Source organism: Orbicella faveolata, unplaced genomic scaffold (assembly GCF_042242905.1).
Source record: "Orbicella faveolata isolate gen_17 unplaced genomic scaffold, um_ofav_v1 contig_34, whole genome shotgun sequence".
Classification (NCBI taxonomy): Eukaryota; Metazoa; Cnidaria; class Anthozoa; order Scleractinia; family Merulinidae; genus Orbicella; species Orbicella faveolata.
Window position 1 is genome coordinate 15,820,517 of NW_028301563.1, and position 12,246 is coordinate 15,832,762.

A 12,246-nucleotide genomic window follows, 5' to 3' on the forward strand; every position below is an offset into this window, starting at 1 on the left:
AACTCAAGAAAAATATTCGTCGTCAACTCGTTTAACGATTTGACTCGTCACACATTTGCTTACCGATATCAAAGGGTCAATGTTTTGGGACAGCCACGTCCTAGACTGTTGTCAACAATTCTGAGAAAGAAAGGAAGTTCATGCCAGAAGGCATTATAAGCGTATTAGGTTTGATACGACCGCTTGCACTATATTTCTGTCGGGACTAATACAGGACGAAAACTCAGCTTTTGAGATAAAGATTGTACTCCCAAAGCTATGTACCAAATTTACAAGTAAGAACAAAGACGCATGCATGCTGTTGTATACATACCTTCTTATACCCTAGTCCCATATCGGTGTTTACTTTCTTCATTCTGCCATTACAGCGGTCAAACAACTGAGAAGTTTGAAAAGAGAAAACCTCTGAAACCAGCATAACCGCCATACTGATTGAATACATGATTGGAGAGACAGCTATAGGAATGTTTTGCTTCTAATAGAGGGTTAACCACGCAGACAGAAACAAGTTATGCTGCGAATATTATATAAGGAGACAAAATTAGTTCTATCGTTGATTTATAAACATTTCAGTAAAGATACTACAGGTTGCAATGCTATCCATAATAATGCAATATTGTGTGGTGACAACTTAAAATTAGGATAGAGACAACAAACTAAGGAGAAATCACACGATTTTTGTTGCTGTTGTTGTTGTTGTTTTTTTTTGCGGCATAGCTATAGGTAGCTCTAGTTAGCTATTTCGATAGTGCGACCTCTTCCGCTTTATTCACTTTAACTCGTGCTTCAATGATCCAAAACAAGACAAACTAACAATAGTTATATAGGCCGTGCTGGATGCATGGGTTGAACTTTAGTTTACAAACGTAAAGCTAATCAGAATGCAGACCAACAAGTGCCATATAAACACAATTATGTAATTCAAAAACTCAAGGGTTACAGCTCCAATATGAAATTGTCGGAGATGCTCGTCATCTCAATTAGAGGTGTAAATCGCCGATTTTGGTCTTACTTTGGTTGTTCAAGACAAGACGCCACTATTTTTAGCTTTCAAGGTGTCTTTTAGGATTGAACTGGAGTTATTTAGCTAAAGACTAACCCGGGCAAACTAAGGTTAATGATGTTTGTGTGACCATAGGCATTACATCCCGAGGCAAATCGTGATTTCTAAATTTGTGGTCGAGGAGGCATTAAATTTTCCCGGCATAGTCAATGGAACTTTCGGAAATCGGACCCAGTCGAACTCAATCCTTGAATTGACTTCGATTGAGTTCCATTGAAATTAAGTTTGATTGGGTCCGATTGACAATGGCCAGGAATTTTCTTTGGCAAACTATCTGGCCCCCTCTGGAAAGTTCTTGGAAACAATACAAAAACACGCGAGTTTCAATGCTGTAACGAATAACGCTACTTTACTTTATTTTGTACTTACGTAACTTGTACTTTTTGTTTGGCTGACGCGTTAATCAGACAAGCCTAAGCATAAAATTGAAAGAAATTGGAATTGAGATTTGATTTACTATCGGAATGTACAATTGAATGTACTCTTGGATTGACATCGGATTTATGCCGAGTGATTTTCTTTAGCTAAGCTGTGTTAAGTTTTTCCTTTTCAGCAATGTACCATAAAAAATGATTGAAATCGGTTTTTCGTCGGTAAAGTGTTATCAACCAAGGCTGAAAGTTTGATCATTTTGGAAATCAGGCAAAACCTCATCCAATAATTGCTGAAATTTTCTCTCCAAACCAGGTAACGCGGCAGATCCCGTTGTTGACTCAAGTGGAAATCGCTTTTCTTTTTTAAAGAACTGATTGTGAAGAAACAATGGTCCTGCAGCCGTTTACAAGGGAGCAATTAAACTATTTCAAGCTCGCTTTTGTTGTTCTCAATGAGTACCCAAAGGCCCTACGCCAGACCTTCAGATATATGTGGGATAACTTCTTTGGAAGTCGCCATGGTCATAAAATGTGGGATGACTCCCTTGCCGTAAGGAATGTGTTCCTTGTTTTAGAGGGTGGAAAAACAAGAGTTCCCACACACCTTTCTTACGATGAATGGGATTGCACTGCCCTGTTCCAAGCCACAATCTACTCACAGGCTTTCGCTTTACCACACAGCAAAGGCGGTCACACAGTACTTAGCGACTCGTTCATAAAGCACATCGGACCGCCATGTGGAAGCTTCCATGCCTCTGTGGTGAGCCTTACCGGAGACAAGGTTGAAACATTTGCACTTGCCATTGACCAGCTCAGACTTCTAAGAAATTCTCTATTACACTCAGCCACTCCAGAGATTGACAAAGTAACATTTGATCAGCATGTTCAACTCTCTAAAGACGCGTTTAAAGCTCTGGGATTGAAGACTGACCCCATAGATGCAATTGGAAGTTTGAACGATTCTGACTTTCCTACTGAAATGGTTCACAAGTTGGAGAGAGAAATTAGGAAGGAGTTACAAGCAGACAAGACTTTTCTTCAAAAAGACGTAAAGGAAGAACTGTGCTATGTGAAAGATGAGGTGCAGTGCATACGGTCCGATATCGCTCAGTTACAAAAAACCGAAGATGAGAGGGAAAAAGCGACGACTACTACAAACCAAGAGGTGAAAGAGAGCATAGCTGAGCTGAAGGAGAAAGTCGAGGACATGATCAAGAGCCAGAGACCAGGTAATATTTTTAGCATCCTCTCCTTTAGAACACTTCTCGATTCCTCAAGGTACTGCGTGTAGTCAAATCCTTGGATCGTGAGGTATGCTTTATTAATAACCATGCCCCGGATTCATGATCCAAGCAAAGTTTTTTAACTACACCTTCTTTACACATTCTCCCTGGGTCAATAATGGAGAATTTGCTATAAAGAAGAACTATGATAACCACGAAACAACTTTTGCCCGTTAAGTAACTATTTGCTTTGTTTTAACGTCATTGCTATGTTTGAAAATAATCAGCACTCAATCAAATAGATCCGTCAGGAACAATTGAGTTTGATGTGTGAAGTGTACCTTCATTTGATGAACCCGGTTTAGTGCATAGAGTTAAGAAGACTAAGGGAAGCATAATTATTATGAGTCGCCCGCAAAAGGCCGTTCCCTGTTTTCTTTTCTCTTTTGTCAAGATTTCGACTTTTTCCAACTGAAAACCAGAAAAGAACGATATTACTTCTTAGGATACTCAACTACAAATTCTGCTATTCTTTTGAAAGGTACGAAACTATCACTCAAACGATCATCTCTTCCTCCAATCGTTCCACATTTTACTGGCCGTAAAAGAGAATGCGATGAGATCACTTGCCAAGTAACTTCGGAATCAACAAGACTCGTTTCAATCTGGGGCTCGCCAGGATTCGGAAAAACTTCGGTTGCAATCGCAGTTGGGCATCAGCTCCAGTCTTCAGGATTGCCAGTCCACTTCGTCTCATTACGAGGACTCAAGTTCAAAGCAGATCTAACATCAAAGTTTCTTGGCCTCCTAAGACAGGGTCCGTCTCTTCCAAATGATCAAACAGCTCAGCAACTATCGCTCAATGATGAATTATGCCAAACGTTTAGTAAGATATTGGATAGTCTTGTCTGCATACTGGACAATGCCGATGATTTGCTGGAGACCGGTGACCCGAACGTGAAGGATGAGGTCATTGATCTACTGGAAGAAATTATGAGAAGCAATGAAAAGGTGAAATTCCTTTTAACTTCCAGAGAATCTTTGCAGTTCATAGACGTACGTTTCCCAGGCCACCAGGGATCGAGAATAGGACACCTTGATGACATCTTCTCCCAGGAGCTTGTTTACAAACTGCTTCCCATGGCAAGTGCCTCTGACTGCAAAAAAATGGCCCAAGTTTGTGGACATGTACCTTTGGCAATAAAGCTACTGTGTTCCTCTGTTTCGGAAGATGACCCCGTTGAACTGAGTCAGTATTTAGAGAACTACTTGAAGGCCTCAACCGACATCATTCAGATGTTGGACAATCCGGATTATCCAAGCAATTTGAGATTGCAAGTTCTTTTTGGAACTTCTTTTCAGAGACTCTCAGAGGAAGAAAAACGAGCGCTGGTGTCACTAGCTATTCTTCCTGACAATTTTCATTTAGACATCGCTGCCGCTGTTTTGGGTTTGGCAAACACTGCTAGAGCAAACAAGATATTGCAAAGGCTCCGGAGGAAATCCCTTCTCAGTTCCGGCACTACGCATGGTCTGTTCTCGATACACAAGCTCATCCAATCATTTTCCAGAGAGAAGGGAGAACAAGAGATGCCGGAAACTGTTTTCTGTGCCAAATCCCGTTTTCGTGCTTATTACGTTACACTCTTCAAAACTCTCAATGAGAAGTTTCTCAGTGGACATTCTATGCCCGCTTTTATTGAATTCTACGAAGAGAAGCAGAGTATCACTGAAAGTCTCATTGAAAGCTGTTCTGATCCCAAAGTTGCTGATGATGTTTTTGACGTCCTGGCGACAGCAGAGCAGTTTTTAGACATGCTTTTGTGGAGAGATGTCACCTCCTTTGTTAAAATTTATGATTCAGCACTTGAAGAGTCCCACAAGCAGGGGAAAAACATCTCCTACAGAAAATTACTTGTTTCCAAAGCTTTCGGTCAGATAACATGGGGTAAAACTGGAAAAACGAGTCAACTTCTTAACAAAGCTAAGGAATGCCAAGCCTTATCTTCCTCAGTCCCTAATGAAGAACAGGGGAAACTCCTGTGCTATTTAGGCATGCATTGTCTTGTTACAAATGAATCGGAAGAAGGCGTTAAATGTTTCCATGAAGCCCTTTCTATGATGAGCAACATCCCTGCTCTGGTGATTCTCAAACTTATCACTTACCAAATCCTGGCTGTCTACTACAAATGCAGAAATAACCCGGCAAGTGCAAGTTACTACCAAACGAAGGCACTTCAAGAATGCGAGTGTACAGACAACCAACACCTCGTAATTCCTCCTTCAACGAGGGAGCCAAAAGCTCGAGGAGAAGAGACACCATCCAAAGATCAGGCGAATGCACCACTCTTAATGCAAGTGTTGTATCATGTAAGCCAAGCAACAGAGAATTTCTCTGACATTGACACCCAGCAAGGTTTTGGCAACGTTGCACTCAAAATACTAGACAACGGTGCTGCATCTTGCAAACCGTCACTTGGTTTATTCAAATTTCACCGCATAGTTGCTGTGATGCTACAAGAGCAACGAAAATACGAAGCAGCTGTCAAGTTTGCAGAGTCTGCCATAACATCTCATCGAACTGCCCTCCAGCAATTTAAAAGCAACGAGAGCAGTTTGTCAAAAGAAGGCAACGAGGTACACTCTGTAACAAGTTCGCAAATTCACGAGGAGGCATTGGTAGGGCTCTACCAGGATCTTGGACAGATCCATTACAGCAAAGGCAACTATTCAGCGGCTCTTCAGTCCCAGCAGCTTGCACTTGACCTTGCACTTGCTGTATTCGGCGAGGAGCATCCAGCAACAGCAGTTTGTTATTACCTAGTGGGATGGGCACATTATCAGTTAGAAGATTACGTGTCAGCGCTGCCATATAATCAGCTTGCGCTAAAGATCAGACGTAAACTTTTTGGTGAAGATCATTCCCTGACGGCGTACAGTTACCGATCAGTAGGATACACACAACACGAGCTAGGAGATTACAAATCAGCTCTGAAGTCTAAAAAGCGCGAACTTGACATTCGACTGAAACTGTTTGGCGAGGAAGATCCACGGACAGCTGACAGCTACCGTTCCCTGGGACAGACATATAACGAAATAGGAGACTACAATTCAGCTCTTCCGTTGAAACAGCATGAAGTTGCCATCAGACTAAAAGTTTTTGGTGAGGAACATCCAAAAACAGCTGACAGCTTCCGTTCATTAGGCTACACTCAACATCAGCTGGGAGACTTCAATTCAGCTCTTCAGTCTAAACAACAAGAACTTGACATCAGATTGCGACTGTTTGGGGAGGAACATTTAAAGACAGCGGACAGCCACCACTCAATGGGAGAAACACAACATCAACTTGGAGACTACCAGTCTGCTCGTCTGTCTTTCCAACATACGCTTGATATCAGACTAAAGCTATTGGGTGAGGATCATGCAGACACAGCTGAAAGCTATCATGAACTAGGCGTCACACAGCATCAACTGGGAAACTACACATCGGCTCTTCAGTCAAAGCAGCATGCTCTTGATGTTAGACTAAAATTATTCGGCGAGGAACATTTACAGACAGCTGCCAGTTGGCATGAGCTTGGAATCACTCAACACGAACAAGGAGACTATGTCTCTGCTCATCGGTCTTTGCAGCATGCACTTGATAGCAGAGTAAAATTGCTCGGCGAGGAACATGCAGAGACTGCTAAGAGTAGCCATCTACTTGAAGTCACGCACGAGGCTACACTTTAGTTTTACGATTCAAACCTCTTCCATTAATATCAGTTCGATACTTTTCGGTAAGAACATTAGTCGGTACAATATAGGCCGACACTTTTCAAGTCGTAAGAACAGACTCTAGGAAACTTTTGGAGTAAGTGCAATGAATGAGCATGTGAAGTCTACTATTTGCAAGTTTTACGTCAGTTGCACCTCAAGATTTCTACGTTATTGCCTAAAATGGTAGCGTTTGTCACAAACATTTTTACCTCTACATCGCAGAGACTGTTGCGACAAAAGAAAGTTACTTATTTGTTACGGAAATGTTGCACAAATTCTTTAATATTTCAAAATCGTGAAATTACGTTGTCGCGAGAATTTCATGTAGTAATACATATTGTAGTCGTTAGTCAGCGGAGGTTACCAATAGAGAGCTCTAAATTCGAACTTTCAGCGGCGTTCCACTGGCAATTGTGCTTAAGTTTGGGTTCGTTCGCGTCGAGCCGGTTCGATGGAAATGAAATTAACATGGCCTTCGATTGCTATCTGATTGGTTGTTAATCAAGTGGCGTAAAACCAATATCAAAGCAATCATTCTGCCCAATCACAAATCGACACAAATTACACAGGAATTAACAGACAAATTTAACGAATAATATGCAGCTGACGCGAAGCGTGGGAGAGCGTGTGCGAACGGGACTCCATTAGTTTTGGTTTCCTATTGATTGGATGACAAAGTGGTGCGAATATTCTTTTTAGCAAAGCGTCCTAATGCAAAACCAAAGTGAACGTTAAGTACTTTCAAAAGACAAGTGAATACTGCCCTGGTTGGCGTGAGTTCATTAACCAATCACAGGACGCGCTAAGCAAAACCAAAGCAATTCCAGAATATAAACATTTTTGACGGTAAGTTAAAACCACTTTGGTGTTTTCTATCCCAAATTCGAATGCGAAGATTGCATTACTCACTATCTATTCTGTGATAGATAGTGAGTAGCGTAGCAGTGTGCCCTTGTTATACATATTAACAAAATGACGGCCTCTTCTTGGCCTTTTTGAAGTGTCTGTGAGGAGGATTTAGGTTTTGAACGACTAGTATAATTATACTAAAACAATTAGATTATTCGCCCTCGATTTCTATACGTGACAGTTGACTCGGGCTGCGCCCTCGTCAACTGTCACGCGAAAGAATTAAATCGAGAGCGAATAATCTAATTTTTTAATAGAAGAAACACAAGTGAAAGTTTGGGAGAACGAGAAATACTGTGGGAACACAAGCCCACAGGCGAGTGTTTCCACACCTTTTTCGAGTTCTCCTAAACATTTACGAGTGTTTCTATTAAACAATTAGATTATGAGCTCGAGATTTCTATCGCGCAACTATCACGCATAGAAATCGAGAGCGAATAATCTAATTGTTTTAGTATAAATCTACTAGTCGTTCAGAACTTTATCTAAATCCCCTTTACAGACACATCGAAAACGCTAAGAAGCGGCCGTCATTTTGTTGACAAGGGTACACTGTTACGCTGCTCACTATCTATCACAGAATAGATAGTGAGTAGCGTAGCCAATCAGAGAACGGCATTCGTAATAGAACGCTAGTACATTTATACTAAAACTCGATAGAAACACGGAAAACATGTTTTCGACTTCTTTTAAAAAATACCGTGATGAAAAAAAAAGAAAAACAATTTGTTTACTGCGATCATCAAAATGTAAATTCTCTTTGCTCCTGCCTTCATACGTCAACAGCTCGTGATAGTTCTGTTTTTATCGAGTTACAGAAACATGGTCTTAAACCAAGCAGCGCGCGTATTTACTTTGGGTTATTTTCTAATGAATTATGATGAGTTATAATTACTTTCATGTGCCTTCATCTTGTTCTTGATAATCTTAAGGCTGGTTTTCACTTACGCATGAGCATACGCAGTCTAGGCAGGCGCAGTAAAAGTGCTGTGCTGTGTGGTAAAAGTGAAAGAAACAGCAAATATCTTGACACCTGGAGAGCAATATTTTCGAAATGTATGGCAACAGAGAAAGGTTCTTTGACAAAAGCGACCTGCGTGCGTCAAGTTCTTTGTCTTGAATGTTATGCAAACATGAGGGTACAAAATACAGGACAATACATACATCGCTATTTTGCTTTTTATCTGAGCCACAACCCGAAGGGAACTCCCATATAAAAAAGGACGGGGGTGCTCGTCGGAAATTTTGAAAAGAACCCCTAAGAGGTACCTGTCTTGTGGGCGTGGCTTGAACTTTTTTCAACCCTAAAAGGTATCAATTCTAAAGCAACACGTTATCTCCTGTCACATCCTTTTCGAATCAATACCATAAAAGGTATCGCGCAAGCTCCCGCTGCCTAAGAGGTATCAAAACTGCTGTTCTAGCCCCTGAAATGTACGACGAGCACCCCAATCCCCGTCCATTTGTGTCCGTGTGATGTGGATCATGAAACTAAGAACCTTGAACAAAAAAGTCGCTAGAATTAGTTTTCCAGGCAAAAAGAGTCATACAGATTAAAGACAGAACGCATTCTTTACCGAAAGTTATTGTTTAAGTTGCGTGCTATGGGATCGCTCTAGTCTCCGAAAATGAGCTTCGACATTAGAGAAAACGTGATCCGTAGATAAGTTTTCTACGCGAATGCATCTGGTATCTATTCTGTTAACCAAAGATGGGTAATTAACAATGTCCAAGAATTTTTGTCAAAAAAGTAGTTTCTACTAAGTTTACTATTTGCAAAGGCTATTACAATTCTCTAGTTGCTTTAGCTTACATAATTCCAGATGAACCAAACTAATCTGAGGGGGAGGTTGCGCTCCTATCTTTAAAACAAGTGCCTAGAAAAAATGAGAATAATCGCCCAAAATGCTACTGTCTTTAACGACATGTACTTACGGTGCCAACTTTATCAACACGCAGCACTACAATTTGCATGAACGTTCCTGTAACGTGCGACACGCAGGGTTAATTGCGCAGACATTTGCACTGGCCTGCTGTCGAGGAAAAAGCGATACAAGGCCCTTGTCGTAGATTCTCGGTTTAAGCCGAAAACCGATCACCGATCGAAGTGTTCCGAAAGGATCCGAATTGAGCCGAGCCGAAGCGAGGGAATGATGAACTTAAAAATTATAATACACTGCAAACTACGGTCCATATTGTTTGTTTCACATCGTTTGTAAGTTCTGTAATAATTAAATAAGCAACAGAAAATGAAGGTTCGAGTCAAAATGAAAATAAACACTAATCAAAAGCGCGCGTTATATTCCAAAGTGTGACAGCGTTTATCCGGGCATGCAAATCACGTGACACTCACCTGGCAAAGATGGTAACAGCAACAACCGTCATGCTCATGTTATAAACGTGCAATAAATTTACCTTGAAAACGTATTTCATAAATTAACAATTATTCACTGACTTCAAAGGCACTGTCCACACTATGCAGGACGAATTCGAAGACGGAGGTCTCAAGGGTTGGTTAATACACCCAATTTGAGTCGGTTCGTCTCGGAGAAATTTGCATCTGTGTTTGAATAAAACTCAAGCAGGAGAATATTATGATTATCGTATTTGTTTTCCGTCTACACACAACGCAACACCGGCGTTTTCAAGTTCTTGCGGTTTGAAGAGCGTTTTCGAAAAGTTCCATTTTCGTGACGGATTAGTGTGGACGGTTAAGGCCTAACAGGAGAAATAAAGCTGCGTTTTCCAATTTCTAGGGTGTGGTGAGGACGAGGCCAAAGTAGACAAATGTTCGCGACTGTACCACAACAGTGAATGGAGCACAAAAATTCATGTGTAAATTAATTGTTACCAAATCATTGCGAAAGCGTCAAACGAGTTTTTGATTATTGATCAATCCGCGGTCCACATTTTGTAGTAATTATTGTCTCGGGAAGTTTGTTTGGAATATGATTCATTCTGAGCTGTCTTAAAAAGTACGAGCAAAGGAAACCGAGTGCATATTACGTCAAATACTGATCATTATTCCAATGAAAACATGTGGTTTAATGCTGACTTTTTAAATCTCCCAGAATAAGACAATTGAGCTTTACCGAATAAAAAATACAAGATTGTCTTACTCACCGTGCATGTTCTAGTTCCAGACACTGTCATTCCCTGTGAGTTTGGACAATTTTGAGCTGCAGCTTTAAAGCGATTAAACCTAGTGTTGTCAGATTGTCAAGAAGGGCTTCAATGTTTTAAGCTTCAAAAAGTCCACCGAAGCTTTCTTTCTTCTCATACACGATGTGAATAACCCGAAAATTAACCTGGGCATCAAATTATTTACTGCACGCTCTCCACCAAAACATGATATCTCATTGGTTCACATCATAAAACGCGCACGGGACTTTGCTGGCGGTATGTTAATCAAATAATTGAATTGTGTTTAGACAATAGGCGAAAAAAAATTGCAAAGAAAAGAAAAATAATTTTGAGGCTATCAATCGCACTTGCTGTATCTATAGTAGACCCTTTGCATAAATGGCGTCTGAATTTGAATAAGAATACTTTGTACATCCTTAGCCTCGTACTTATGTTTCTAGACAAAGCAAATTTTCACATGAATGCAAGGCTTAGGATGTATAAGTATTTTTATTCAAATTTAGGCGTCATTTCTGCAAAGGGTCTATAAGCCGCAGTGAAATTACGGACCCTGACCTTACATTACCGCAGGAAGCGGTAGGGGTGCGGTGTTGCTGACCAAAAAGATCACTGCTGCAAACTTTTGGCGTCCTAGCGATCTGGGCACACTTTTGTAGAGGCACGGTAGTTTTTACTCCAAAAATATGGCAAGAATGTTGTACATTAAATAAAATAGAACACTTCGGCAATTTCTACCACAATTTTACTATAAGTAGTGCTGTACGCCAATTATATATACTGATGTTTTTATTGTATTGATTTCAGGCTTGAATCACTTACGCCTCTAAAGGCTTCGTCCACACTACGCTCGGAGAAAGTTGAAATGTAACAATCACTGGCAATTTTGGATTTATGTTTGAGGAAGACTCGGGCAGGGAAATCACGTGACTATCGCAACGTCATCGTTTTCGAAAAGGTCCGTTTTCAAATGTATTTTGTCAGCACTAAAACTGAAAGCTGGTGTTTTCAAATTCCTCCGGTTTGAAGAGCGTTTTCGAATTAAAAGCTCCGTTTTCGCGACGGATTAGTGTGGATTGTGGGTCTGACCGTAGAAATAAAGCTTTGTTTCAAATTTCTAGCGGTGTGGACGAGGTCTAAGGCTAAGTCGTTTTGGTTTGTCTCCTTTGACTGTAATCTTGGCACGAAGGAACTCTTCAGTACCAATAAAACGCTTTGCTCAATGTTTACTTACGAGTTGAGCAGTATCAGAACACTCACTCGTTCGTTGCGCTCGCTTGTGTGCTTTCTGATTTTACCCAATTCGTAAATAACATTTATTTTTTCATGCATTCTCTACATCTGCGTCACTTAAGCCAGTCCGCCATCTTTAGATGGATCGATCCTTTCAGGTGGAAAAATGTTTTCAGCTCCAAAGATGATGCTGACACTCAATTTAACTGTCGCAATACTAAGCTTAACTATACTCAGCAGTTAAAAGATAACATTCTTCCCCATGATTCGACCGGCCCTTTTCGGTGTTGCCTTAAGCCTCTCAAAGCAAGGCCCGGCTGGTGCACAACTATTCATATGAAAATGAGTTTAATTTTTATGTGAATGGAATCTCATTTTCATAGGAAAAGTTGGGCACCAAGACTTGCTTTGAAAAAGACGCTTAAGGCAACTCGGAAATGGTCAGTTACATTCTCGAAATTGTATTGGAATCTCACAGAGTTTATTCAAGTGGTTATTTCTTTGATTCATGAATGATCTTACTGTTTTGTCTCGTGAAACG

At 40.7% G+C, this 12,246-nt stretch overlaps 1 protein-coding gene across 1 annotated transcript; it reads left to right on the top strand.

Moving 5' to 3' along the window:
* Positions 1–101: 101 nt before the first annotated feature.
* On the top strand, positions 102–8,502 carry LOC110043804 (uncharacterized). The gene is made up of 3 exons (XM_020749311.2): positions 102–275; positions 1,751–2,666; positions 3,202–8,502. The coding sequence occupies exons 2-3, from the start codon at positions 1,826–1,828 to the stop codon at positions 6,393–6,395; spliced, it is 4,035 nt and encodes a 1,344-aa protein (XP_020604970.2). The 5' UTR covers positions 102–275; positions 1,751–1,825; the 3' UTR covers positions 6,396–8,502.
* The last annotated feature ends 3,744 nt before the right edge of the window (positions 8,503–12,246 follow it).

Excerpts from the sequence above, each read along its gene's own strand:
- LOC110043804 (XM_020749311.2), top strand. The coding sequence starts at position 1,826 with ATGGTCCTGCAGCCGTTTACAAGGGAGCAATTAAACTATTTCAAGCTC. Across the intron at positions 2,667-3,201 it reads GATCAAGAGCCAGAGACCAG|GTACGAAACTATCACTCAAA; the intron begins GTAATATTTTTA and ends TTCTTTTGAAAG.